This window comes from Schistocerca cancellata, chromosome 2, assembly GCF_023864275.1.
Source record: "Schistocerca cancellata isolate TAMUIC-IGC-003103 chromosome 2, iqSchCanc2.1, whole genome shotgun sequence".
Classification (NCBI taxonomy): domain Eukaryota; kingdom Metazoa; phylum Arthropoda; class Insecta; order Orthoptera; family Acrididae; genus Schistocerca; species Schistocerca cancellata.
The window spans coordinates 360,688,600-360,714,827 of record NC_064627.1 but is presented as its reverse complement, the minus strand read 5'-3'; the positions used below and the strand labels follow the sequence as shown (position 1 = coordinate 360,714,827).

Sequence of the window (26,228 nt, the reverse complement as noted above, 5' to 3'; positions counted from 1 at the left end):
TGTATTGCATTGATGTACTGGTGGATATTGTGTGGTATGACTCCTGTAGTTGATAGTATAATTGGTATAATGTCAACTTTATCCTGATGCCACACGTCCTTGACTTCCTCAGCCAGTTGGACGTATTTTTCAATTTTTTCTCCTGTTTTCTTTTGTATATTTGTTGTATTGGGTATGGATATTTCAATTAGTTGTGTTAATTTCTTCTTTTTATTGGTGAGTATGATGTCAGGTTTGTTATGTGGTATTGTTTTATCTGTTATAATGGTTCTGTTCCAGTATAATTTGTATTCATCATTCTCCAGTACATTTTGTGGTGCATACTTGTATGTGGGAACGTGTTGTTATATTAGTTTATGTTGTATGGCAAGTTGTTGATGTATTATTTTTGCTACATTGTCATGTCTTCTGGGGTATTCTGTATTTGCTAGTATTGTACATCCGCTTGTGGTGTGATCTACTGTTTCTATTTGTTGTTTGCAAAATCTGCATTTATCTGTTGTGGTATTGGGATCTTTAATAATATGCTTGCTGTAATATCTGGTGTTTATTGTTTGATCCTGTATTGCAATCATGAATCCTTCCGTCTCACTGTATATATTGCCTTTTCTTAGCCATGTGTTGGATGCATCTTGATCGATGCGTGGCTGTGTCAGATGATACGGGTGCTTGCCATGTAGTGTTTTCTTTTTCCAATTTACTTTCTTCGTATCTGTTGATGTTATGTGATCTAAAGGGTTGTAGAAGTGGTTATGAAATTGTAGTGGTGTAGCCGATGTATTTATATGAGTGATTGTTTTGTGTATTTTGCTAGTTTCTGCTCGTTCTATTAAGAATTTTCTTAAATTGTCTACCTGTCCATAATGTAGGTTTTTTAAGTCGATAAATCCCCTTCCTCCTTCCTTTCTGCTTACTGTGAATCTTTCAGTTGCTGAATGCTTTTGTCTAGTTTCTTGCTGTCAATTCTGTTTTCAGTATTTTTCTTAGTCTTTTCTATATTTTTCTTTTACTTCTTCTTTAATATTTGTATTATCTATTCCTATTTTTTGTCTGTATCCTAGATATTTATAGGCATCTGTTTTTTCCATCGCTTCTATGCAGCCGCTGTGGTTATCCAATATGTAATCTTGTTTAGTGTGTTTTCCCTTGACTATGCTATTTTTCTTACATTTGTCTGTTCCAAAAGCCATATTTATATCAACGCTGAATACTTCTGTTATGTTTAGTAATTGGTTGAGTTGTTGATTTGTTGCTGCCTGTAGTTTTAGATCATCCATGTATAGCAAATGTGTGATTTTGTGTTGGTATGTTCCAGTAATATTGTATCCATAATTTGTATTATTTAGCATGTTGGATAGTGGGTTCAGAGCAAGGCAGAACCAGAAAGGACTTAATGAGTCTCCTTGGTATATTGCACGCTTAATCTGTATTGGCTGTGATGTGATGTTATTTGAATTTGTTTGGATATTAAGTGTGGTTTTCCAATTTTTCATTACTATGTTTAGGAACTGTATCACTTTAGGATCTACTTTGTATATTTCCAATATTTGTAGTAACCATGAATGGAGTACACTATCAAAAGCTTTTTGGTAATCTATGTATGCGTAGTGTAGTGACCTTTGTTTAGTTTTAGCTTGATATGTCACTTCTGCATCTATTATCAGTTGCTCTTTACATCCCCGTGCTCCTTTGCAACAGCCTTTTTGTTCTTCATTTATAATTTTGTTCTGTGTTGTATGTGTCATTAATTTTTGTGTAATGACTGAAGTTAATATTTTGTATATTGTTGGTAGGCATGTTATGGGGCGACATTTAGCTGGGTTTGCTGTGTCTGCTTGATCTTTAGGTTTCAGATAAGTTATTCCATGTGTAAGTGTATTATGGAATATGTATGGGTCTGCAATGTAACTGTTAAATAATTTAGTTAGATGTGAATGTGTTGAGGTGAACTTCTTTAGCCAGAAATTTGCTATTTTATCTTTTCGATGGGCTTTCCAATTGTGAGTAGAATTAATTGCTTGAGTGACTTTATGTTGCAAAATTATCACTTCAGGCATTTGTGGTATCATCTTGTATGTGTCTGTTTCTGCTTGTATCCACCGTGCATGCCTGTTATGTTGTACCGGGTTTGACCATATGTTGCTCCAGAAGTGTTCCATGTCTGTTATGTTTGGTGGGTTGTCTATTTTAATGTGTGTGTTATCTATTGTCTGGTAAAATATCTTTTGGTTTGTGTCGAATGTTTGGTTTTGTTTCCTTCTATTTTCACTTTCTTTATATCTTCTAAGTCATTTGGCCAATGCTTGCAATTTCTGCTTCTTTTCATCTAACTGCTCTATCGCTTCTTGTTGTGAGATATTACCTAACTTTTTTCGTTTTTTTGTCTGATATTTCATTTCTTACATATTGTGTTAGCTGCCCGATGTCTTTTCTCAGTTTTTCTATTCTGATCTGTAGCCTGTGTTGCCATGCTGGTTTTGTGGGTTTCTTCTGTGTGTTGGTTGGTTCTGATCTCTGCCTAGTGTGTATATTTAGTGTAGTGAGTGCTCCTATATAAACCAGTAGTTGTAACTCTTCCATAGTTGTGTTTTCATTTATTTTGTTGTGTATGATTGTGTTGATAGTTTTTATTGTTGTTTCGACTTGTGGGTTATTTGGCGGTCTATGCAAGAATGGTCTAATGTCTGTATTTGTGTCTTTGTATTCTGTATATGTCAGCTGAAATTTTTCTTCTATATCTAACACGTGTGTTACTTCAAGTTCTATTTGTGCTTGTTCTGGTGGCTATCTTAAGATTTCATTTTCCTCTGATGTTTAATTGATGCGTGTTGTTCTTTGTTTGTTTGCTCTGGGATGTTTGAGTCCATTACTGTATTTTCTTCTTCTTCTGATTGGACTTTATTTTGTTCCAGTATTTGTTGTACTTGTTGTTTGATGTTTTCTAATTCTGACTGGGGTACCCTGTTATTTTTTATTATTACACGGATTTGATCAGCTAGTCGTCGTTCTGTTAAAAATTTTAATTCTGGGTATCTGATAATAAATGTTGTGTATACTTGTGATCTGTATCCAGTTGTGTTGGTTCCTAGGTTTGTTGCTTGGGCGCTTGTCCGAGGCTTCTTTAGTTCTGTCCTGAACCAACTAATCACACTAAAAGGGAGATTAGCCCTATTAGTGGTTTGTTCTTTTCGTCGCCTTTTACGACTGGCAGAGCATACCGGAGGCCTATTCTTTTCCCGGGCCTCCACGGGGTTTATTATTATTATTATTATTATTATTATTATTATTATTATTATTATTATTATTATAAGATATGGATAATTTCATGAAATCTAATCCATAACTTAAAGTTCTTGACCGAATCCTCAGTTTTTCGAAGAAAAACATAAACAATATTTTGGTTGGTTGGTTGGTTTGGGGGATGAAAGGGACCAGACTGCTACGGTCATCGGTCCCTTTTTCCAAATACAAAGAACACCCACAGAGAATAAAAACGAGGAACAGAATAGATCACAGACGATACAGAACAAGAGAAACTGAGACAAAAACAAGACAAAACGAACTAAAACCACACAGAGTGTGACAGTGGTTGGCCGACCATAGAAATAAAAAAGGAAAAGCCAACCACTTAGAAACACATTGAAAGATCAGTTTAAAATCATAGGCCAAAGGTCAGAATCAACACAAAACAATAAAATAAAACAGAAACACTCAGATTAAAGAATAAAAACTCCCTGCCCTGATAAAACGTAAAACTAAGGCAGCCATAACAGGGTCATCAGATAAAACGGCAGGGAGTGTATCAGGCAGCGCAAATGTCTGCCTGACCACAGCTAAAAGGGGGCAGGCCAACAGAATGTGGGCCACCGTCAAAGCCGCCCCGCAGCGACATACAGGAGGGTCCTCCCGGTGCAGTAAATAACTGTGTGTTAGCCGGGAGTGGCCAATGCGGAGCCGACAAAGGACGACTGAGCCCCTGCGGTTGGCTCGCATGGAGGACCGCCACACAGTCGTCGTCTCCTTAATGGCACGGAGTTTATTGGGTGTAATCCGATCGCGCCATTCAGCGTCCCAAAGCGCAAAAACTTTTCGGCGGAGGACTGCCCGCAAATCAGCCTCTGGGAGGCCAACATCCAGAGATGGTTTACTCGTGGCCTCTTTCGCCAGGCGGTCAACATGTTCATTGCACGGGATACCGACATGACCGGGGGTCCACACAAAGACCACAGAGCGGCCGCAATGCGCAAGAGTATGCAGGAACTCATGGATAGCCATCACCAGACGAGAACGAGGAAAACACTGGTCGAGAGCTCGTAAACCGCTCAGGGAATCGCTACAGATAATGAAGGACTCACCTGAGCAGGAGCGGATATACTCTAGGGCTCGAAAGATGGCGACTAGCTCAGCAGTGTAAACGCTGCAGCCAGCCGCTAAGGACCGTTGTTCGGAATGGTCCCCTAGAGTTAGCGCATACCCGACACGACCAGCAACCATCGAACCGTCGGTGTAAACAATTCCAGAGCCCTGATATGTGGCCAGGATGGAATAAAAGTGGCGGCGGAAGGCCTCTGGAGGGACCGAGTCCTGCGAGCCCTGTGCCAAGTCGAGCCGAAGGCAAGGGCGAGGAACACACCACGGGGGTGTACGCAGAGGCGCCCGGAAAGGAGGTGGAACAGGGAAAAACCCAAGCCCACAGAGAAGCTCCTTGACGTGTACGGCGATCGGACAACCCGACCGGGGCCGACGGTCTGGCAGATGGACGACTGACTGCGGGAACAGGACACGATAATTTGGATGCCCGGGCAAGCTTAGAACATGGGCAGCATAAGCAGCCAGCAAACGTTGGCGCCGGAACCGCAGTGGAGGTACACCTGCCTCCACTAGTACGCTGTCCACAGGGCTGGTGCGGAAAGCACCAGTGGCAAGGCGTATCCCGCTGTGGAGAATTGGGTCCAGCACCCATAACGCAGATGGGGATGCTGAGCCATAAGCCAGGCTCCCATAATCCAGACGGGACTGGATTAACGCCTGGTAGAGCCGCAACAGGGTAGAGCGGTCGGCGCCCCAGCGGGTGTGGCTCAAGCATCTCAGAGCGTTTAGATGCCGCCAACACGTCTGTTTAAGCTGCCGGATATGAGGCAGCCAAGTCAACTGGGCATCGAAAACCACCCCCAAAAACCTGTGGGTCTCCACCACAGCAAGGAGTTCATCGGCAAGATAAAGCCGCGGCTCAGGATGGACTGTTCGGCGCCGGCAGAAATGCATAACGCGGGTCTTGGCTGCCGAAAACTGAAACCCATGCGCTACAGCCCAAGACTGCGCCTTACGGATAGCGCCCTGTAGCTGACGTTCAACAGCTGCAATGCCAGTAGAGCTGTAATAAAGGCAGAAGTCGTAAGCATACAGGGAAGCAGAGACAGAATTTCCCATGGCCGCAGCGAGCCCGTTAATGGCTATTAAAAACAGGCAGACACTTAAAACAGAACCCTGTGGCACACCGTTCTCCTGGACGTGGGTGGAGCTATAGGAGGCTGCGACTTGCACGCGGAAGGTACGATACGACAGGAAATTGCGGATAAAAAGCGGCAGAGGACCCCGAAGACCCCATCCATGAAGCGTAGAAAGGATGTGATGACGCCATGTCATATTGTACGCCTTCCGCATGTCGAAAAAGACAGCGACCAGGTGCTGACGGCAGGCAAAGGCAGTACGGATGGCCGACTCCAGGCTCACCAGATTGTCGGCGGCGGAGCGGCCTTTCCGGAACCCACCCTGAGACGGAGCCAGAAGGCCCCGAGACTCCAGTACCCAATTCAAGCGCCGGCTCACCATCCGTTCGAGAAGCTTACAAAGAACGTTGGTGAGGCTAATGGGGCGGTAGCTGTCCACCTCCAGAGGGGTCTTTCCAGGTTTCAAAACGGGGATGACAATGCCTTCCCGCCATTGCGATGGAAACACCCCCTCGACCCAAAGACAGTTGTAAAGATCGAGAAGGCGCCGCTGGCAGTCCACTGAAAGGTGTTTCAGCATCTGACAGTGGATGCCATCTGGCCCAGGAGCGGTATCAGGGCAAGCAGCTAGGGCACTGCGAAATTCCCACTCACTGAATGGAGCATTGTAAGATTCTGGGTGGTTGGTGCGAAACGAAACGCTCCGACGTTCCATCCGCTCTTTAATGGAACGGAAGGCCTGGGGGTAATTCGCAGAAGCGGAACTCATAGCAAAATGCTCTGCTAAGCGATTGGCAATGACGTCGGAGTCAGTACAAACTGCTCCATTCAGTGAGAGCGCAGGGACGCTGGCAGGGGTCCGATAGCCGTAGACGCGTCAAATCTTGGCCCAGACCTGCGAAGGAGTGACATGGAGGCCAATGGTGGACACATACCGCTCCCAGCACTCCTTCTTGCCTTGGCGGATAATAAGGCGGGCCCGCGCACGCAGCCGTTTGAAGGCGATAAGGTGGTCTAAGGAGGGATGTCGCTTGTGACGCTAGAGCGCCCGCCGGCGATCTTTAATCGCTTCAGCGATCTCAGGCGACCACCAAGGCACAGCCTTCTGCCGAGGGGACCCAGAAGATCGGGGAATGGCAGATTCGGCGGCAGTAACGGTGCCGGTGGTGACCGATTGAACCACCGCATCAATGTCATCAGTAGAGACAGGCTCAAAAGCGGCAGTGGAGGAGAACAAGTCCCAGTCAGCCTTATTCATAGCCCATCTGCTAGGGCGCCCAGAAGAGTGATGCTGTGGTAGTGACAGAAAGATCGGAAAGTGGTCACTACCACACAGGTCGTCATGCACACTCCATTGGACAGACGGTAAGAGGCTAGGGCTACAGATTGAAAGGTCAATGGCGGAGTATGTGCCATGCGCCACACTGAAGTGTGTGAAGGCACCATCATTTAAAATCGAGAGATCGAGCTGCGACAATAAATGCTCAACGATGGCGCCTCGACCTGTTGCCACTGACCCACCCCACAGAGGGTTATGGGCGTTGAAGTCGCCCAATAGCAAGAAACGTGGCGGCAATTGGGCTATCAGAGCAGCCAGGACATGCTGCGAGACATCACCATCCGGTGGAAGGTAAAGACTGCAGACGGTAACAGCCTTTGGCGTCCACACCCGAACAGCGACAGCCTCTAAAGGTGTTTGGAGAGGGACAGACTCGCTGTGCAGAGTGTGAAGGACATAGAGGCAGACGCCACCTGACACTCTTTCATATGCTGCCCAGTTCTTATAATAACCCCGATAGCCACGGAGGGCGGGGGTTCGCATTGCTTGAAACCAAGTTTCCTGAAGAGCAATGCAGAAGAAAGGGTGAAGGCTGATAAGTTGTTGGAGCTCAGCTAGATGGTGGAAAAAACCGCCGCAGTTCCACTGGAGGATGATACTGTCCATGGCTGAGAAAGGCGTGAAAGGACTGGGAAGGCAATTTACGCCGCTTGTTCAATCACTGCCACCGATTCTGTACCCGTACGAGAGGCATCCATGGCGTCTGAGGGACCAGCGAGAGCAAGGTCCTCAGCGGACGCTAGAGTTTCGACTTCATCCTCAGACACAGAGTGCGAAAGGTGTGGTGGGGTTGGTGCCACCGCAAGTTCTTTGGCCTTAGAGGTCTTTCTCTTGGACTTCTCTCGCTGAACCTTGGGTTGTACCGGCTGGGAAGGCTTCACCGATTCAGTCTCCGGGACAGAGGAGGATCGTGAAGCCCTACGCCCGGCCGCTGGTGAGGACTTATGCCACTGGCGGCCGTCATCCTTCCCACTGGTGGAACCCTGGGAAGGGAGGGTCCCAAGGGAACTCTTATGGGCGAGAGTAGCCGAAGAAGTTAGACGCTTCTCCGGCTGAGAAGCGGGGACGGACATCCCCGACGGGTGGGAGGAGGTTGCTCCTGAGGTAGGTGGTGCAGGAGCAACCGGTTGGGTAGAGCCCCCCACGGGCAAGGGGGCAGGAGGAGTCTTACTGCTTATCAAGCTGGCTGGAAGTCTCGAAACTGATGGGGCTAGCACAGTTGTCGTAGCAGCTGCATAAGAAGATGTCATTCTCACAGGATGGAGTCTATCATATTTCCTTTGGGCCTCAGTATAGGTCAGCCGGTCCAGGGTCTTATATTCCATGATTTTGCGCTCTTTCTGAAAGACTTTGCAGTCAGACAAGCAAGGTGAATGGTGCTCCCCGCAGTTGACACAGATGGGAGGCGGGGCACATGGAGTATCGGGATGAGACGGGTGTCCGCAATCTCGAGATGTGAGGCTGGAAGTGGAGCGGAAAGACATATGGCCGAACTTCCAGCACTTGAAGCACCGCATCGGGGGAGGAATATAGGGCCTGACGTCACATCGGTATACCATCACCTTGACCTTTTCCGGTAACGTATCACCCTCGAAGGCCAAGATGAAGGCACCGGTAGCTATCTGATTTTCCTTCGGACCCCGATGAACGCGCCGGACGAAATGTACACCCCTGCGCTCTAAGTTGGCGCGCAGCTCGTCATCAGACTGCAAAAGAAGGTCCTTATGGTAAATAACTCCCTGAACCATATTTAAACTCTTATGCGGCGTGATCGTAACAGTAACATCCCCCAACTTGTCACAAGCAAGCAACCGTCGTGACTGGGCAGAGGATGCCGTTTGGATCAGGACCGATCCAGAGCGCATTTTTGACAAGCCCTCCACCTCCCCAAAATTGTCCTCTAAATGCTTGACGAAGAACTGAGGCTTTGTGGAGAGAAAAGACTCCCCATCAGCTCTCGTACAAACTAAGAATCAGGGCGAATAACTATTACCTCCATCCTGAGACTTACGCTCCTCCCACGGCGTGGCCAGAGAGGGGAACGTTTTCGGATTGTACTTTTCAGCATTAAATTGAGCCCGAGAACGCTTAGAGACTGCTGGCGGCTGGCCGCCAGCGAGAGATGATGTACCACGCTTCATTGCAGGTCATCCGCCCTGATGCCACCTACTCCGACCAAGGGCCCTCCCCACGGGCGCCACCCAGCCGCAGCAATAGCCACCTGGCAGGATGTCCATTGCCGGGAGTCCTGATGCTCCAGGTAGACGGGCATCTACCCCTTGGCATACGTGGGGAGTTAACGGCGCAGGCATCAGTAGAGCGATCCCTGTGTTGTCAGGGGGCTACAACCAAGAGGGTACATGGCGGCCCCACCACAATGGACTGGCTACCGTGCTGGATCTTAGGTGCAAAACTGTCCAAGGTCGTCGTCGCAGTTAAAAGAAACACTGCAGAGTGCAGTGTGGGAATCGCACCCAGGGACGTATCCTCGCCCAAGAGATGGAAAACGAGCGGGACACCATTGCAACGACGAAAAAGCCGGCTAAAGGTCTCAATGCACGACGGATACAGTGCACCACGTAAGGCGCCCTTCGCCAATGGCTCGCTCTTCGGAATAATTTAGAAAGATGGAGGTCAAACCCGAGAGGGGACCATCACATAAGGCCGAAACATTTGAGACTCCTTTTAGTCGCCTCTTACGACAGGCAGGAATACCGCGGGCCTATTCTAACCCCCGAACCCGCAGGGGGAAACAATATTTTGAGGCCAGGGCAAGCTATCATCAGGCATTACAATAGGCTGAAGCCAGGAAACTACAGTAGCTTCCCTCCATACCTTCGGATGTCCCACACTCCTTCCATGGAGAAGTGAGAGACCAAACTTTCTGTACTAGGCTTGTGCCTTAGTGGTATCTTTGTTCACTGCCAATTTGTCAAACACCCCCAGCATTCCAATGTCCATATCATTGTTTGACCTTGGCTTTATAATTCTTAGATTCTGTTTCTTAAGAGTCAGACAAAATAAATTATTGGAAATATTATTTCTGTTGTTGCTTTTCCATCCAGAGTTGCACAGAAAAGCAGTAAAATAACAGAGCACAAATCATAGGTGAACACTTAGAGATACAGCTGTTTATCCGGTAGTGAATGGCCCCTTCGATCATGATGTACTAAGAGTCATATTTATAAACTTACTAATCACAATTAAATGCTATCACAGGAAAAAAAGTGTGATTAATGAACACACATCAGATTTCTAGGCTGTCACACAGGAAATTTACTTGGTGTGTAAAAAAATTTACTTGGTGTGTAAAACATTATGGGTGTTAATTCCAAGTTTAATTTACTTGTAGTTGATTTTATTAATCTTTAACAGCTGCTTTTCCAAGGGAAAGAAAAATGCAGTACAGCATGAATACACTAAAAGAAATCACAACACCATGTACAAGGGACAGGGCATTATATGAAATTGTTAGGAAAATCAGAATAAAACTGATTTCCTATTACAAAAAAATACTGTGCTGTCTTATGTAAATCAATTAAAAATTAAAAATAAACTTCTCTATAGAGTCTGAAATTAATAATTCAGATGATAAATTTAAATCCATATTTGCAACTGTTAAAAGAGAAATCAGAAAACTAGTTCAGAAAAATGAGACCTTTGGTATTAAAGAAAACACTAAAATTGCAATTGATAGTCAGGTAGCCAATATATTTAACAATCATATCCCGTGAGTGGTTCAGAAGGTTGACATGGGCAGCTGAAGGGAGAAAGCATTACTAAAACCCTGTTCTTCACATATAGTTAATGCATTCAGCTACATATGCAACACATCACTGCCAGACATACTTCCTAACAGACTGAAATATGCTGTTGTCAGATAACACTTCCCAATCAGTTTCACTGCTTGTCACCTGCCCTTCCCACAATAAGATAATTAGTCTCGATTTGGATTCCAAAATGGCCTCCCAACACAACATGCTATTTTTTGGCTTCACAAATTGGATTGTACAAATTTTCAATAAAACTATGCATGTTCAGATCTTCAGTCTACGATCAGAATGCACCAAATCGTCAACTTTCGCAACATTTTCATTCATTTCTGAAGTGGAAGGGCGGCTAGACCTTGGGTCATCTTCAAATGATTCGCGGCCATTTTTAAATCTGTAGAACCAGATAAAAACATTTGACTGGCTCATTCAATTATCTCCAAAAGCTGTTTCTAACAGTTCATAAGTCTCAGAAGCTGATTTCTCAATTTTGAAACAAAATTTCACACGAACTCGTTGCTCTGTTTTTACATCCATTTTCACGCAGACAGAATATGGCAACAAGCCCTAACAGACCTGCACTCAACCAGTTGCCACAACGAACTGAATAAATTTCCTGTCACAGGGCGTTCAAGGACAAGGCAAAGACTCACTACTCACCCTCCGTGTACCTGCCCACCAAACCAGTAAGCTGTAGCGGATCCATTTTTAAAACTTTCCAATCACACCTCATATTAAATTTATTGCACTCTAAATACTGTCCATCACTAATTGTACGTTCTTACTTTCATGCAATTTCAATTTGCTTCCTCATTTATTGTTATTATTCAAGGGAAGAACTCCAGGTCATAAAAATCAGCATAGCAGCTATGAATATTTTCCAAATTAGGTAATATTATCCTTACGCATTCTAGAAAATGAACTGTTTCACTTCACAGAAGGAAATTCACTATTAAATTATTAAACATGGTTGCGGCAAGTTTTCTTTTCCTCATTAATAATTTATCAATCTAAGATTGTCCCTTTTAAAAACATGTGATTCACTTAATAAAATGACTGCTCTGTCCAAGGATTGGGCAACTAGCAAGTATTAGTATCTAGGGAATAAGCTCTGATGTCGTTTTACAGCATGCTCATTTCTCTGTGTTTAGTCTGTAACAAGGTATGATTATTGAGATTTTTAAAATATTTCTATAAAACAGAATTTACAGACTGCAATGTAGCAACTACAGTAAGCGATATCACTACCTGTATCTCACTTAAGCCAATTCTGTTCTTAAAATTTCAAAATTAGTATTATATTAGATATTGCACCATGAATGAAACTGATATTAGTCCTTTATTACCTCATGATATTTCTTCAAAGATGATATGAAGCAAGCTCGCAAACTATCTACCCATTCTTGGGCAGGACCTTGAATACAAACTTGGCTGTACCATCTAGTAACAGATTTGTTCAAAGATGATACAAATGCAGCAACACTGCTTCCTTTCCTGAGTGTGTCATGGTAGGAATCAATTCCTATCACCATTAAATTATCCTGAAGAAAAACAAAGAAGGATAAAAAAAGTAAGACAAAGCAAATCATAAATATGAAAGAGTAATTTTAAAACACCTGGAGGTAATGAAAGGGCTTTAAGGGCAATAATAACTACTCACTGAACACAGCTTTAAAGAAAAAAATACTGTAAGAGCTCGTTAAAGAGCTGCAATTAAGCTATTTTTAATGGTGATATAAGTAAAAGCAGAACAATTTTTTCCAGCTGAAAAATCCATAAAAGAATGCTTCATAACGTCATCTCCTGGGATTGTATAAATAATAGAAATCACTTTTCCACCTTTTAAATGCCTTTGCTCTAACACAGTGTGCCAGATAAAGTGACATAAGGAATGATCTGGTGCATACTACAGCTAATGACTTACATGCAGTATCCATTATCTGACTGAATCAACACTAGTTAATGGACTACTGCTCGCAGGAATGATGTGATGTAATCAGCCGAGGTCTACAAGTAGAATCTTTGAGTAACAACCACAGCGTCCTGGGTTTAAACCCAGCCTTAGCTTAACATTGAATAAAAATCATCAGCAACAACAGCCAAAGGCTTCCATATAAGGAGTCACCCTCCTCCTGTCAACAGCCTAGTCAAAGAGGGCAGGGAAGCAGACAGAATTTCAGAACATCTTGCCCCTGGAGGTGGGAAATGTTCTTACAAGGCAGAAAAATCAGCAACAGTCAATGCAAAGGGTATGAAGAAGGGAATGGAAACCACTACATTTAAGATGCATAATGTGTATCCACAGGAATTGTGACCTTTAACTGAAAAGGTATCATGATGATCTCTCCACTGGCAAAAGATTCCAGATTAGTCCTCCATTCTGATCTCCAGAAGGGTACTGCCAAAGGGGAAGTAAATAAGAGATAAAGACTAAATAACTAACAAAAGAGTATAACACGGTATAAGATTTGTGTACTTCACAAAAAAAAAAAAAAAAAAAAAAAAAAAAAAAAAAAAAAAAAAACATAGTAGTCTACGACTATAATATAAATGAGTCACTGTTGGAATACCTGGGAATAACACTTTATAGGGATATGAAATGGAATGATCACATACACTCAGTCATGGGTAAAGCAGGTTGCAGACTTCGATTTATTGGTAGAATACTGGGAATTGCAATCAGTCTTCAAAGGAGACTGCTTACAAATCACTCATGCGACCGATTCTAGAATACTGCTGAAATGTGTGGGGCCCGTATCATATAGAACTAACGGGGGATATTGAATGTATACAGAATAGGATAGCATGAGTGTTCACAGGTTTGTTTGATCTGTGGCAGTGCCACAACGATACTGAAGAAACTGAACTGGAAGATTCTTGAAGATAGAAGTAAATTATCTGAGAAAGTCTATTAACAAAGATTCAAGAACCGGCTTTATGAAATGATGACTCTAGGTAAGCACTATACAATCACCCACATATCACTCACATAGGGATTGTGAGGCTAAGATTAGAATAATTACTGCATGCACAAGAGCATTCAAACAACCATTCTTCCTGCACTCCACATGTGAATGAAAGGAAGAAACCCTAGTAACTGGTACAATAGGATGGACCCTCTGGCACGCACCTCACAGTGGTTTCCTGATGTAGATATAGTGTGGAATGCTAAAAGTTTTATGTAATACGGATGCTAGTAAATCCAGAGAGGAATGTAAATACTGTCTAGATATTGTTGGTGGTCAGTGAAATGAAAGAGAAACGATTCAAGGATTTCTGGTCAGAAGAATATAAACAGCAACAGGAAATGGTATAACACGAGCAGGATTTGTTATGGACAGGAAAACACCAGGAGAGCGAGTTTCTGTGAACAGTTCAGTGACACGATTATTCTTAACAGAATCAGAAGTAAACCGCTACCAACAATAATAGTACTGGCATACATGCTGATGTCACAAGAACAAGATGAAGAGTTAGGGAGAGAATATGAGGATACTGAATAGGTAGTTCGGTGGGTAACGGGAGATGATGATCTAATAACGATAAGCAGTAGTAGGGGAAGGACTAGAAGAAAGGGTTACAAAAGAATATGGGCTTGGAAGTAGGAACGAGAAAGAAGGAAGAATAACTGAATCCTGTGCTAAATGTCAAATAGTAAGAGAGAACACACTGTTGAAATATGGCAGTAGTATGCTTAGAAAAAGCATGGAGATAAGGGAAGATTCAAGCAGGATTACATCATGGTCATAAAGTTTTCAAACTCAATTATTAAACTGTAAGGTATACGTAAGCGCAAGTGGAAAGAAAAGGAACACCAAAGTACAGTAGAGTGCCGTTAATCTGAACTTATTAGGACCGGACCTTGTTCGGATTACCGATTTGTTCGAATTAGCCGGAATTACGGTGACAAGTTTCTAGAACGAAGTATACCAATCAGATAAGTAGGTACATCATGGTAACAAATGGGAACAAGTGTGGGAACAATGACTCAATCTCACTCGCTGCCCTTGTTCTTGTGCATTGTTGAGACCTTTGTGGTGTTTGAAGTCAGTGCACTCTCAGTTGGCTCGCAAAGTGCTGATTACGTTAGTTATCAATCGCTGGCATGCGTAAAAGTTGTATTGTATTCGTTCAGTTATAGTGGTGTATGTATTTTCATCAGGAGTAAACTGAAATATACAACGTTAACTCTCAAAGAAAAACTTAATGCTTTGAAGCGGATAGACATTGGTGAGAATGAATCTAAACTAGCAACGGAACTGGGTGTTGGCAAACCAACCATTTGTGATTGGAAGAAGAACCAAGTGAAGCTTGAACAGTCCTGTGCAATGTCTTTGGGAAAAACACTCGGAATTCGACAGACTTTGAAACAGTCACAGTACGATAAAGCGGATGAAGCTCTTTTCCTTTGGCTTACACAGGAAAGAGAAAGGGGAACTCATTTGAGTGGAGCACTGGTTCAGGAGAAGCCTGTTTACCTGAACAAGTTAATAATAGTGATGAGCCTTTTAGTGCGATTAAGGGTTGGTTGCACCAACTCAGAAAAACGTCATGGAATCCATCAGCTAACAATTACTGGAGAGAAGCTTTCTCCCGACTGTGATGCAGTGAAGGAAGACTTGGGGAGTTTATAAAAAATGATAAGAGAGGGAAAATATTCTCTCCAACAAATTTATAACACTGGTGAGACTGGCCTGAATTTTAGGGCATTGCCAACAAAAAGCCTAGCATCAAAAGCAGACTACCATGCTCCTGGTTTCAAAATGTGCAAAGATTGTGTGACTTTATTAGCATGCAGCAATGCTACTGGTAATCACAAGCTGCCTTTAATGCTGATCGGCGAATCTGCTAGGCCCAGAGCTTTTAAAAACTGCAACATGAAGTCCCTGCCTGTATAGTATCGCAACCAGAGAAAAGCATGGATGGATGGTAAGCTGTTCAAAGAATGGTTTCATGGCTGGTTTGTTCTTTCTGTTTGACGGTTTTTAAAGGAAAATCATTTGTCTCCCCATGCAATCCTTTTGATTGATAACGCACCATCTCACACCAGCACTGAGGAATTATGTGATGGAGAAATTGTGGCGAAGTTTTTGCTGCTGAATGTTACATCACTTCTACAGTCGATAGACCAGGGTGTACTGCAAACATTAAAACTGATTTACAGAAAAAAATTTTTTTTAAGAATGCTGATCCAAGATGATAGCATTCCTTTAGCGGACAAAATAAAAAAAAAAAAATAGACCAATGGGAAGGATGTTTATTGGGCCACTGAGGCATGACAGAATATTTCAGAAAATACTCTGAGAAAATCGTGGAGAAAACTGAACATCTCTTGAATTTCAGGACAACCTAGTTGAAAATTAAGAGGAACACATTAGAACATGATTATCTTTTTAAATGGTTATACGAAAGACTTTTGCTTACGTACTTTATTTACAACATTGAACATGATCAGAATGAAGAAGGAAACGCACATTTGCACGTGTCAGCACTCAACCACTGCCTTTGTGACAATTACGAAGGCAGTGTCCAAATTCTGATAGACGCACAAACACACATGTGGGTATATCTCTTTGTGTCAATCATATCCAAAGGTGTAAATAAATCGCAGGAGAAAAAGTCTTTCGTGAAGCCACATTAAAAAGATATTCGTGTTCTAATGTGAGATTTATTATTGATAAGCATCATAAAATTACAGTAAAGTAACACAATAGTGGTTAAAACACTAAAGTTGGCACCCTTCGTAAACTGAGAACAATAGGCACAAAATCTACAGCTTCTTGCTGACAATATCACTCGGTCACACACATTCTGGATGGAGGGCGGAAACTGTCATGTTATGGAGCATCTGGAGGAGCAATGTTTACACCTGACATCAGGTTGTACTACACTAAGACTGCACGCTTACTACGATTAATGTATTTCACACGAAATAACAGCGAATAGTGAGAGCCCATTGTAGACAGGGCCCTCTTCAAAAGCAGTGTTTATTTGTATAAATGAGTGTCAAATTAAATTAAAACTGTTATAATACAACATTGTGAGCAGAAGGAATGTTGCTATTAGAGTGACAATTGTCAGATCATGATTATCATTAATGCATTGACTCAGTGGACTTTCCCACCCTTTCAGACACAGCAGTTTTATAATACAGGGGGCTGTGACCCAGTACACAGACAATGAAAATCTTGTTGTGACTCTTCAAGCTTCCTGGTGAATGTGTTGTAAATGGTCTTCATGGATTTGCCGCCGGATCACATTGTGCAAATTCCACAATAATTCCTCGGAGCAACTGTCCGACATCTTCTGGAGGTTCAACTTTGCTCGTGGCTAGGTAAGACTGACAGTATCCGCACACCAACGCCCCGTTTTTAGAATACGTGCGTGAAGAATGCGCAGCCACAGAAATCACGCATGCGCAGTGATTTGTGATTTGCCCTATTCAAGCTCTCACTGCCGAAAATCGCAGAGTGGCTCACCCGCAGGTGCGTTGTACACTGCGTTTGTCAACAGTGCGGCCTCATGTTTCTCACCAACAGCCGTACTAGGCCAGTGTTATGACGGGACTGTTATCGAATAATCTTGATTTTCGCATCTTGATTTAATAGCAGCCAATGCAGGGTTCTAGGCTGTGCTCAATTGAAATCCCATATCCTTGTTGATGAGATTATCGGCTGTGCGGATATATATTGCTTCCTTAATGACGCAGTCCCAGAAAGATGATGACGGGGTAAAACTTCCGTCTTTTCATAAAGCATACGATGTCCTGTATTCAGGCAGTGTTCCGCAATTGTCAACTTTTCCGATTGACAACGGCGTGTATGACGCTGTTGTCCATCACAGCAGTCTTGTACTGTGCGGCATGTCTGGCCTATATACGCTGACAAGGAATCTTGTACACACCACATTTCCTCAGTCCAAGGTCATTAACTGAACCCAACAGGTTTCTCAGTTTTGCAGATGGTTGAAAAACACACTTAATTCCATATCTTCCGAGGACTCTTCCGATTCTTGACGACATGGCACCAAAATATGCGAAAAAAAGCTAAAGTGGTGGGTTTCATCATGTCTTCATTCAACTCCATAGATTGAACTTGCCTAGGTCTGAATGCATTACATATCTGTGTCTCAGAATAACCGTTTTGTCGGAACGCTGTCTTCAAATATTGGATTTCACACGTCAGGCTCTCAGAATGCTCTATGAACTAACGTACGTAATGCACTACCGCATTGTGCAGGATGATGGGAGCTTGTGGCCTGCAGATATAGATCTGTATGCGTTGGCTTGCGGAAGACGCTGTGTCCCAAGGTTCCACCTGCATTCCTTTGTACCAACACACCAAGAAACGGTAAAGTAGCCGGCCGCGGTGGTCTAGCGGTTCTGGCGCTGCAGTCCGGAACCGCGGGACTGCTACGGTCGCAGGTTCGAATCCTGCCTCGGGCATGGGTGTGTGTGATGTCCTTAGGTTAGTTAGGTTTAAGTAGTTCTAAGTTCTAGGGGACTTATGACCTAAGATGTTGAGTCCCATAGTGCTCAGAGCCATTTGAACGATTTTTGAAACGGTAAAGTACCATCTTGTTCCACTTCCATTGTGAAGTTTGTATTCGGATGGGGTGAATTCAGATGCTGAAGAAATGTAGGTAGAGTATCAAGTCCATGTGGCCACACCACAAATGTATCATCCACATACTGCAAAAAACAAGAGGGTTTGAGAGTGGCTGACCATAGTGCTTTTTCTCCAAAGTCCTCCATAAAATAATAGGCCACCACAGGAGACAGAGGGCTTCCCGCGTAAGTTTTGATGTTGTATCTTTATTTATAAAGGTGCCCTTGCAGGACTCTTTGGAGCTTGTTAGAACAAGTTTGAGGAGGACATAGTAGCATTATTCAAACACGTGCTTACTTCAATATACTTCTTATTTCAAAACCAATATTTTGAACAAGTGGACGGTGTCGCAATGGGAAGCCCTCTGTCTACTGTGGTGGCCAATTATTTTATGGAGGACTTTGAAGAAAAAGCACTACAGTCAGCCACCCTCAAACCCTCTCGTTTTTTGCGGTATGTGGATGATACATTTGTGGTGTGGCCACATGGAATTGATACTCTACCTACGTTTCTTCAGCATCTGAATTCGCTCCATCCAAATATAAACTTCACAATGGAAGTGGAAAAAATGGTACTTTACCTTTTCTTGGTGTGTTGGTACAAAGGAAAGCAGATGGAACCTTGGGACACAGCGTCTTCCACAAGCCAACGCATACAGATCTATATCTGCAGGCCACAAGCTGCCATCATCCTGCACAATGCGGTAGTGCATTACGTACGTTAGTTCATAGAGCATTCTGAGAGCCTGACGTGTGAAATCCAATATTTGAAGACGGCGTTCCGACAAAACGGTTACTCTGAGACACAGATACGTAATGCATTCAGACCTAGGCGAGTTCAATCTATGGAGTTGAATGAAGACATGAAGACATCCACCACTTTAGCTTTTTTTCGCATATTTTGGTGCCATGTCGTCAAGAATCGGAAGAGTCCTCGAAAGATACGGAATTAAGTGTGTTTTTCAACCATCCGAAAAATTGAGAAACCTTTTGGGTTCACTTAAGGATGACCTTGGACTGAGCAAATGTGGTGTGTACAAGATTCCTTGTCAGTGTGGGGCAGCGTATATAGGCCAGACATGCCGCACAGTACAAGAATGCTGCGATGAACATCAGCGTCATACACGCCTTCGTCAACTGTAAAAGTCGGCAATTGCGGAACACTGCCTGAATACAGAACATCGTATGATTTATGAAAAGACAGAAGTTTTAGCCCCGGCATCGTCTTTCTGGGACTGCGTCATTAAGGAATCAATACGTATCAGTACAGTTGATAATCTCATCAACAAGGATACGGGATTTCAACTGAGCACAGCCTGGAACCCTGCATTTGCTGCTATTAAATCACAATGTGAAAAATCAAGATTCTTCTATAAAAGGCCCATCATAACACTGGCCTAGTACGGCCGTTGGTGACAAACATTTGGCCGCACTGTTGACAAACGCAGCGTACAGCACACATGCGGGAGAGCCGCTCTTCGATTTTCGGCACAGGGAGTTTGAACAGGACAAATCATTGCACATGCGTGATTTCTGTGGGCGCACATCCTACGTGCACGTGTTCTAAAAACTGGACATCTGTGTGCAGATACTGTCAGTCGTACCTAGCCACAAGCAAGGTTGAACCACCTGATGATGTCGGACAGTTGCTCCGAGGAAATATTGTGGAATTCGCACAATGTGATTCGGCGGCAAACCCATGAAGACTATTTACAATGAAAATCTTGCTTACTGTGCTAATGCTATGTCACATTACCGTTAACTTTGCGTATAATCTAGATTTTCTGCTTTGTTCCAATTTAATTTTGAACAGGAAAACAAAGCATTTTTTTGAAGAAATCTGTATGAGAACCAATGTTAAAAGTCGTGATAATGTCAAAGAAAACTTAAAATGCGGGAAATGTTGTAAGACAGAATCATTACCGTATTTACTCGAATCTAAGCCACACTTGAAACTAAGCCGCACCTGAAATTTGAGACTCGAAATTCAAGGGGAGAGAAAAGTTTTAGACCGCACCTCCAAATCGAAACAAAGTTTGTCCACTGTAATATGAGACACAATTTAGGTCAAATGAATGACGATACAGTTAGAGTAGTTTGGTTCGAGTCGTAAGCTTAGCAGTTAAGCTTTACCAGGTAGGCATTGCTATGCGTCGGGCGCTCTGTCCGCATTTATACAGCTACCCTTCCTTTTTCACATGCTTCGTCTGGTTTGAAGTGATTGCTTATTTTTCTTTGATCTGATAAGTGCCGTTCTCTTTGGTATAGGTTTTTAAGTCACTCTAAGCTGAAAATGCATTATTGTACTGTGTCATGCATTGTTTGTCGCATTCTGATAATGAATTTTTATGGCCTGTCGCCACTCGCGGCATGACTTGGTTTTGTGTGCGCTACTACCGCTTACAATTAAAAGAAAAGAGGAATCATCTGATTAGCGAAACAATGGCAAGAGACTGCTATTTGTTGTTACTTACACTGCTGCTTTCTTTGATAATGATAAACAAGAACCAAATAATAGACTGCGTATGATAGAAGATGTTCTAAACGAGAGTTTATCAAACATTTTTCTCAGTTTGAAAATCTTTGCAGACGCCTCTTTAGTACATTACAATCTGCACAGAGATTAGAGTCATCTTAGATTTAAAAATCTAGTCAGTTGCCGTGCTTCATTTCTGACTGTATCACTATTCGGCACAAGAATAATACGAATATAAACATGACATGATATGTATATCCTTCCGCGTTTGCTGTTGTCTCACTCTTAGTTTCGTAGTTTATTAGGCAGACAGGATTTAAGTGAGATAGTAGCAAATATGAAAGAATACATGGCAAAATGTTTACATTCGTATTATTCTTATGGAGAAGAGAATACTGCATGTGATTCACAATTCATAAAAGTTCCAATTAGCAACCATCTCTTGTCACAGGTAGGAAAAAATTCAGAACGTAGATTTAGCCATATTGACAGACAAACATCCCAAACAGTCTTGCCAGTCGGATTATCGTAGTACATTGAAAGGCTGCTACATTTGAAGATGAACAATATGGAATTTGTATTTATTTCATTGGATAATGTATGAAAATGCAGTGGTCGAAACTCGGGGCGGAGAAAAAAAGCTCGTCTTCCACCTTTTTTTTTAAATTTATTTACTGACGCAGAGGTTATGGTGCCAGTATTTATCTTTGTGCCTGCAAAGCATGCCTGTGTAGCGCTACATATATTTGACGGCAGACGTTAATTGTGGCGGCACCTACCAACATTTTTCAGAACTTTCGCTTACTTTGCACTCGATTCTAAGCTGCAGGCGATTTTTTGGATTACAAAAACTGGAAAGAAAGTGCGCCTTAGATTCAAGTAAATACAGTAATTACAGGAAAGTGTTGTATTGATAGAATAGGACTTCTGCTGGGGGAAAAAATGCAGTAACATAAAAATGGGGTTTTACAGTAGTTACAACCTGCTCTATTGATTTGTAAGCAATGTAACAGCTGCAACTAGCTGAATTTATTGCAGAACTTAAGTGCAGAAGAACCTCAACTAACCATAACTTTTGGGACCAGGTGGTGGTCAGATTGCTATGGTGATCAGATTACCAGAGGAGAATGCAGTTCTCATTTACAGAGGTCCGCACATTGTAATAAATTATAATTAAGTAAGAAAAATTACATTTCTAATTAAAGGAAGGGCAAACAAAAGAAGGTAGACACAATGATTTCAAGAAGAGTGAAATGTTTTCTTGTTTTAATTTCTTAATCTTTGACTTAGCGGCTGCACCATGCCACTTCTTCGCCAACATTATGTCCATAGCTGTGGTGGTTGGCTGTTGTTCAAAATATTTAAGGGCAGTTTTTAAATACATCATATGCTGGAAAGTGGTTGTTGTCCTTATCTTGTTCCTTTTCTTTATCATCTGACTCATCTTGCTCAACGCTATACTGTTGCAAGAAAAGATTAATTATCTGACCATGTTCAATTTCTTCAATGGCAACAGCAGCTGTGTTACCTTCTGCTTGTCATTCCTCTACATTAGCATGCTGGATATCATTCTGATAAGCCTGCAAATTAGTGTCTGCCCTTCACTGGCAAATGAGAGATGAAGATATCCTACAACATTTTTACTGTAGTTTATCAGGGTGTCTACGTGGACAAGGAAAAAAAATTCCCGGATTTTTCCCGGATTTCCCGGATAAAAACACACTTTCTCCCGGATGACAGTATATTTTCCCCTATCACTCCTTTGATTGGTTATGGTTTTGTACACGGGTGTACAATTTCCCGGCATTTTAGAAAACGAAACTCAGAGAAAAAGACACGTTTTGGAAAATCTTTGATGTGCAGCAACATGTACGATGCGTATTTTCGTATTACGAAAACATACATTAGAAAATCCACCAAACACCGCATGTTACTTTCCGAACCATTGAAACCGAGATTCGATGCGCTTTTGTAAGCCGTTCGTAACTCATGTCACGTGACCTCGCCAGCCTATGACAGAGGATATTCAGAGCATAGGACACGTGATGTAGTCAGCCAATAGCAACATCAGTGTTAAGTAGCGAGCCAAACAGGGAAAGTTAATAGTTTAAATTAATATACATAGTGTTGTTACAAAAAAAGCAAAGCTTTCACATAAAATATTGGTCTCAAGCTGCAAGAGAAGCTAAGCTTTCGCATATACTGTTGATCTTTTTTGCGCGTGTTACACTTCAAGAGATATCATACAAATGTGCCTGCAAAATTTTTAATAATGACATAAATGTCTGATCTTCAGGGTTCGAGGGTTCGAAATCTTTCTAAAATGGCTCGTCATCAGACACCTGATTTTTAAATGAGAGTCAAACGCTTTGTGATTTAATAAATTCACGGTCCATTCTTGTACGTAGCTCAACTTATGTAAAAGGATATTTACTTTGAAAGTAACGCTTTTCAAACTACCAATCGTAATATTTTCCCGCGACCTGTTACAAATAGGTTCGTTTCAGCAGTTGCCAGAGAGCTCAGGTAACAGGCGACACCGCGCTTTGGTAGGTATCATGACGTAGGAAGCCCGTATGTACGTACGTGTAAAAGATCATCAATGAAAGATGATACTGCAAGAGCATCGGAATTTCGTGAACCATATTAAAATGTGCACATTTAAAGTGCATACTTAAAGGCACACTCGTATGTCCAGATTCCCAATGAAGTACCGTAGACCCCGACCTGATATTAAGCTTTTAAGTGTGGTTTCCAGGATGTAAATTTTCTTGGAGCGCCAGTACTGTATTATATCATGTTCGGTTCTTTATTATGGCATAATGCCATACGTGCTAGAAAATGAAAACGTGCACTTGAAATGCAGCGAACAGTTGAAACTATCCAGTACTGTGGAATTAAACATTTCGTTTCAGATACATTGACTGCCTCTGCGGAAAAGATTAGCAAAAATCAAATTTCTTTAGCAAACAGACAAAAATAACTTCATTGTTCCGCAAGGCGATTAATGCTTGACTGTCAGAAAGGTGGAAATAAAATAAAATCTGAAACTAATGACATATTTCGGCCTTTAGTAATTATGTGAATGTGTTTTAATTCACTTGATAACCCCCGGCCACGGATATCCGTTTTGTTTTCATTTGACGTGAGAGTAAACGAAGGGGAAACAGCAAAATCACTGAACGTAAACATGGGTCACGTGGAGACTACCCACTATAGCTCAGATTGCTCTGCGCGTCAGCCCCGGATCTACGACATTTGCGAACCGGGTCAGTACTAAAAAAAATCGAATTTTCAAAATATGTTCATCTTGTAGCGCACATCTTTCTGAAAAGTCTGAAACATAAAAAGGAAGTATTCGAGGAAATGTAAGACATATTATTTGGTCTTAAGTATGCCCAAGTGCAGTTCCATGCCTCTTCATAAAGCATTTTTCTACTGCACGTCCAAACTATATTCAGGAGAGTGGAAACTGAAATGTCCTGTGGCGCCTCTCCTGCTCCCAGTCGGCCAGTTTGGCAGCCTGCCTCTCTTAAAAAAAAATCTCGCAATTAATAGCGGGCGGGATTATTTGTAATCGAGAGAACAAGAACTCTTCGGAAAATCTGAACTCTTCGTTGCCCATTAGTTAATAACTTGCTGTTTTGTGTGTCCTAAAATTAAATATAGGATATATAAAATCAGTACTGACAAGAGATAAGCAAGAAATTACACATTTCTTCAAACCTTAGCTCCTAGCATTTTTTTTTCTCTCTAATCTTGCTACAGCTTTACATGGCGTGTTTTCCTTTCTGTGAAAGAATCTTTTACCTCATCAAAGTTTGTCAAACGTTTTGCTACATGGAAAATCAAAATGTAGTTATCTAATACTGAAAAAGCTGTTAATACAAATAATACCCAAGACTGGTGTGGTTTCTCGATCTGATTACGTCTATTTTGTCACTGTCTGCTAGATAAAACAAAATAAGCCTTTCTAATACGGCAGCACTTTTATAACACACCAAATAAACGAGACTGTTTTGGCACAAATGGTCATTTTTATAACACGACCGAATATAATCCAATAAGTATCAATATCAAATGCCTATTAGGCCTACTACAAGCAAAAAGCTTTATGTTAGGAAGTAGTTTCACGTTTCATTCATATGCACCAGCTTCTCTAGCATGACATCGAAAACTAGTATTACGAAATTTTTATATAAATTTGTAATCGTCTTATTCTTCCATAATTTGTGTGATGTCCTCGTTTCTTCTCCGTCCTCGTTGTAACAAACAATCCTGTCATCACCAATTCTGTAGCTATTGCTGCCACTGTCAAAATTTGTTCGCCAATTAACTTCACTAACCCTGCCAGAATCACTGGTTTAGTTCCCCCGCAATTATTCTCCGGTTAGGCGTTCTTACGTGTTCGTACAACACGTTTTCCGCGTTACTTCCATAATAGAACTTAAGCGGCTGGTAGCCGGGGACTGTACTACTGGTCCTTACTAGTGTAGCGATCTGGCCAAACATTTTCTGTCAAAACTTCATTTTCTTGGACACACCGAGAAGATAATACATAATCTTTCTCACCTGTTATTCCTGTCAGTCGTTTATTTCCATTCTGATAGTATGAATCTATTGATTTCGCTAGCAATTATAACAACGCTGATCATTCCCACACCCAATCAGCCACATAATCAGACAGCGATTGCCATTCATCCATTCGGCTTTACTCCACTCAGCTCGTATAGCCCCGTCCCCTTTTGTCTGTGGAAAGTTTATTTCTAGATGCGACCAGGATTCTCCTGACAGAGACATAACGTACACTATGCATGCATTCAAAAGTCAGCTTATGATTCATTCAGAAATCAACTTAAAATGTGTTCAAATACCAACAGAGAAGCGTTTCAAAATCATATGACTAATTGATAGGCAAATGTGCGCTGGATGCTAGGTGCTTTGTGAAACAAGTTTTTTTCCCCTCAATAATATGAATTAGGCGCCCCCTTTTCCCGGAAGTATCTAGCTGCTTGCTGCGACTGCTTGCACAGCCAACAGCCACATTCCTGTTGACAGAAGCGGGAGAATCTACTACTCAAACGTGACTCTACTGCGCATGCGCATGAGCCCGCGCGTTAACTGCTAAAACAAATCAAATGTAAACAGTTGCGACTTCACGCTCATTGGGGGCAATTTGTTGTTATGAAGCACTGCATAGTCTTCCTAAAGTCTTTGACACATTTTCAGTCGGCAGACGCTTGCATGAGCACTTGTGTCGTCGTTGTATATGGCGCATTTCCTTTGCAATTTAAGTTATTTTCGTTTTTTTCTCTCGTTTATGTTTTATTGTTGAAATATTATTCTGCAGTAGCGGGATACAGTAATATCCTTTGTTAGCGTGTCGGTTCTTACTAGTCAAAATTACAAAAATTTAACTGAAAACTAAAACAATGAAAAATTCCCGGAATTCTAAAAATATCCCGGGTTTTTCCCGGTTTTCTCCCGGATGAAAAAAATCCCGGGTTTTTCCCGGATCTCCCGGTTGTCCCGGGTCGTAGACACCCTGTTTATGCATATATTTCTGTCCCTTGTATGCATGGCTGCA

The 26,228-nt window shown here is 42.2% G+C and overlaps 1 protein-coding gene across 1 annotated transcript in view; it reads right to left on the bottom strand.

The window, feature by feature from the left end:
• Positions 1 to 26,228, bottom strand: part of LOC126161750 (piwi-like protein Ago3) — a 222,940-nt gene that overhangs the window by 35,786 nt on the left and 160,926 nt on the right. The window contains exon 14 of the mRNA XM_049917799.1: positions 11,906 to 12,100. Within this exon, the coding sequence (XP_049773756.1) occupies positions 11,906 to 12,100 (195 nt within the window). The remainder of the gene's footprint in view (positions 1 to 11,905; positions 12,101 to 26,228) is intronic.